This window comes from Myotis brandtii, unplaced genomic scaffold (assembly GCF_000412655.1).
Source record: "Myotis brandtii unplaced genomic scaffold, ASM41265v1 scaffold687, whole genome shotgun sequence".
NCBI lineage: Eukaryota > Metazoa > Chordata > Mammalia > Chiroptera > Vespertilionidae > Myotis > Myotis brandtii.
In genome coordinates, this window is record NW_005370687.1 from 385,760 (window position 1) to 389,898 (window position 4,139).

The 4,139-nt window shown below is 52.6% G+C and overlaps 1 protein-coding gene across 3 annotated transcripts in view; it reads right to left on the bottom strand.

Moving 5' to 3' along the window:
- PNPLA1 (patatin-like phospholipase domain containing 1) overlaps nt 1-4,139 on the bottom strand; it is a 42,173-nt gene that overhangs the window by 22,350 nt on the left and 15,684 nt on the right. For all 3 annotated transcript variants that reach the window (XM_014529629.1, XM_014529628.1, XM_005881727.2), the window contains exon 2: nt 35-267. In XM_014529629.1, coding sequence (XP_014385115.1) covers nt 35-267 — 233 coding nt within the window. The remainder of the gene's footprint in view (nt 1-34; nt 268-4,139) is intronic.

Here is a 4,139-nt window from a genome sequence, read left to right on the forward strand (position 1 = left end):
CAGCCCCCGCCCCACCCCGGCCCCGCCCTCTTGCCTCGATGAGCTCCTCTTTGGACGTGTACTCGGAAACCACCACACTCTCTCCATCGGTGAAGCGGGTGAGGCTCACGTGCAGCCTCCCGGTGGCGGCCTTGTAGGAGTCCTCAGGCAGGGCCTGGTACAGGAACTGCCGCATCATCTGCACCATCCTGCAGGAGGGCGCCAGGGGCCCCAGGAAGGACTTCTTCACCTCGGCCACGCCCACGTTGAGGACTCGGAGGTACTCATCTGTGGAGGAAGCAGAGAGGAGCGGGAGCTCAGCGGCCGTGGCCAAGGGAGGTCAACGGTGATTTCCCATCTCATCCTGCCGCCAGCAAATGGGAAGACCTAGAATTCTGAGGCAGGGAGGGGACCCACCTGTCATCTGCTCAGGAGGAAAGCAGACACGGTGGAACCGAGTCGCTGGCCCCCGAGATCCCAGGGCAGAACGAGACCCAAGCACCCCGACTCTGCTCACTGAGACAAAGGACCACTTTCCGACCCCAAGGAGCTTTCCCAGCTCCCTCACATGCCTGCTGTCCCCCAGCAGACGGCATTCTTTTGGAGTCTTAGAGACTTTTTGTCCTGAGATTCCCATCAAAACACAAACACACACACACACACACACCACTGACACAACACAGTGGAAAGCCTTCACCAAGTGACACCTGGAACACGGGCGTAGTGCCAGCTGCATCTGTGTGCAGGGAGGGCGTGTTGGCCTTGGGGCAGCTGACTTACAGGGAGGGGTGAACTTTGTCCTGAAACTATTGCATCATCTTCCCTTTCTGGCCCCGGATAGGCCCGAAAGGGAGAAGGTCCTGAACTCTGGAGACAGCTGTGCCAGGCTGCCCTGCAGGCGCCCAGGAGGGGGACACCTCCTCCTCCTTTTGAGAGGAGCACAGCCCCGGTGTGTTGCTCAGGGGGTGGCAGCGGGAGGTGTAAGTTGCCTCCCGGACCCTGAGAATCCCACCAGGGAAGTTGGGTTGTAGACTTGCTAAGACGTGCGATGGTGCTGGAGCCACACAGCATTACTCTGAGGCAGGTATTTCTCTCCTCATCCCGCTGGTCAGGAAGCAGAGGCTCGGAGAGCTGATATAACTTGCCCCGGGTCAACTATGTGGTACGTGGACAAAGTGGGCTTTTAACCTCGAGTGCCCCCGGAACCCCTACTCCTGCCACTAAACTAAGCTGCAGGCTCCCAGAGTCCGGCCTGTACCTGCGTCCTGCCCATTGTTGCTGTTTTCTACCTGGTGGAAACTCCCTGGGAAAATCAGGAATGGAAATGGCTCTGAAAAGGGCTGCTAACGCTTTAAACATTTCATTGTAAAACCTCCCGCACAGGAGAGCGTCCTCACAACCAGCATCAGGCAGCAATGGCTGTTTGGGAGGTGGTGTGGTCATGAGCTCTCTGCCGCTGGAGGTAATCAAGCAGAGGCAGGAAAAGCGCCCCAGTCAGAGAGCTCGCTCATCAAAGGGGTTCCTGGGTGGACCGTGAGGGCTAAGATCCCGTCTCATGATGAGATTCCGGGATTCTCACTAGAGCCCGACCACGTCTCCCGGGAAGGCATGGCGGTGAACCTTGTTCTCCATTATAAATAGAGCAGCTGAGGCACAGGGACCTTAAGTGATTTGCAGCAATTGGGGGACAAACTAAAGCTGGTGATGCGCTCCTCCTCCTGTGGTTTACAGGTTCCAGGCAAGTCCTCCCTAATCCTGGAGGTGGACAGGATAAGGAGCGTCCGCCTCATTCCTCAGATCCAGAAACCGAATCAGGGAAACCCTCCGTGTCCTCCCTGAGGTGAGAGCGCCGGGCCGTGTTTGCTCTGACTCCCGCCCACCGTCTGTCCCTGGGTGTTGGACTGATCCCAGAGGCTGGGGAGCCTGGGTTGCCATGGCGACAGCCTTTTCTCACTAACGTGTAGAATCCCAGCTGCGTATGTGCCGCCGTAGGGACGGGCCTGTGCAGCAGAGCATCTCAGCTATGTAGAATCCCAGCTGCGTATGTGCCGTAGGGACGGGCCTGTGCAGCAGAGCATCTCAGCTGTCACCCTTTAGGGGGGAGGCCCTGCCGTGGTGGCGAGGTTAGTGTTCCGTGTGCCAACTGATACAAACAGCGTTTCCCTGAAGGGAGGAGGCAGCCAACCCACCAGCAGGCCATGAAACTACTGGGCATTCAGATACCAAGGTTTTGGGTCACTGAGCTCTCTCCTACAAGACCAGCGGGATGGGGAGTCGAACCAGGGTGAGGATGTGCTGTTTTTGGAAATGCTTTTTAATCCTCACCTGAGGATATGTTCTTATTGGTTTTAGAGAGAGAGGAAGGGAGAGGGAGGGAGAGAGAGGGGGAGAAACATTGATCGGTTGCCTCCTGCATGCGCCCCGAATGGGAATCAAACCCGCAGCCTGGGTATGTGCCCTGATCAGGAACCGGATCTGCAGCCTTTCAGTGTACCTGACCATGCTCCAACCACTGAGCCACCGGCCAGGCTGCTTTTGGAATTCTTAATGAGCAACCTGAAGTGGTCACAAAGGAGTTGGTGGCCTTCCCACAATGCCTGGGAGCCAGGAGCACCCAGCTCTGTTTGCCCAAACGCTCCTTGGACTCCCAGCAAGAGGAGCTCGCTGGGACCGATGGAAGGACGTTTGTTCTTATTGCACAAGAAATAAATGTTCATGATGGGAAAATTGCTTTAAATGCAGATAAGCAAAAGGAAAAGATTAAAACGACTTGGAATCCCTCCACCCAGAGATCAACATTTGGTTTATGTCTTCCTACACTATATATTTTATATTTATTCTTACTTACAAAATACTTTTATGGGGTCAATCTATTTACATTATTTTGTAACTTGCCTTTTTCACCTAGTAAATCATGTCTTTCCCATCAATAAGTACCCACTTAGAACCTCATTTACAAGCAGCATGGAAAGCTACTGTAAGGCTATGAGATTATTTATTGGGCAGGTCCCCTGGAGGAGTTGAATATTTAGTTTGTTTCCTTGCTTTTATAAACAATGCTGCAATTAATAATCTCATGCTAAATTCTTTGCCTGTGTCCTTCCTTATTTTCCTCAGGATGGGAACAGAGGTGGGGGTGCTAAGTCAAAGGCACGTGCACAGTTAGCCTCATAATGCTTATTTTGATCATGGCTTTTGTGTATTATCCATTTAGAGTCAACTCAGCTGTTCAGGGGTGGTGATGGGTGACAGGGACTGAGCAGTGGCCAAGATAATAGAAATAGTATTGACATGTCCAATATAGTAGTTACACCTGGAAGCTAGCAACGCTCTACCAGGGGTCCTCAAACTTTTTAAACAGGGGGCCAGTTCACTGTCCCTCAGACCGTTGGAGGGCCGGACTATAGTTTAAAAAAAAACTATGAACAAATTCTTATGCACACTGCACATATCTTATTTTGAAGTAAAAAAACAAAACGGGAACAAATACAATAGGCCTGTGTACATTTAGCCTCATAATGCTTATTTTGATCATGGCTTTTCTGTATTATCCATTTAGAGTCAACTCAGCTGTTCAGGGGGGGTGGTGACAGGGACTGAGCAGTGGCCAAGATAATAGAAATAGTATCGACATCTCCAATATAGTAGTTACACGTGGAAGCTAGCAACGCTCTAGCCAGTATCACATATCCGGGGAGGGAGGGGACAGGAGATTGTCTGATTTCTCCCACTCAGGTGCCTAGTTTAATATTCTTTCCTGCTGCTCACCGGGGATTCGTACCAAAGGATGCCTTTATCTCCGCTTCTCCTTGCTTCTCTTCAGGTCCGCCTGTGTGTCTCTGTCTTCAGAGCCTCTCTCTCCCCCTCCCAACCCCCTTCTCTCTCTTCCTAGCTGAGGCAAAAGCAACTAATCTTCTGGTTAACAAGTCTCTGTTGGGAGAAAGTCACATGCTAAGCATAGCAAGTGCTGGGTGCTGTGAGGAGGGGTAAATTTAGCTTGCTTCTCTATGCATCTGTCCTTTCCAGCACCGTCTCCCATTTAAAGGGCTCCTTCCAGGCTGCTGGGCTCTGAGACACCGTGTCCCACACAGACCGCAGCCGGGCGGGATTTGCAAGCCGCACAGCAGGAAACTCAAGGTTGGCTGCTCTCACCCCGGCCC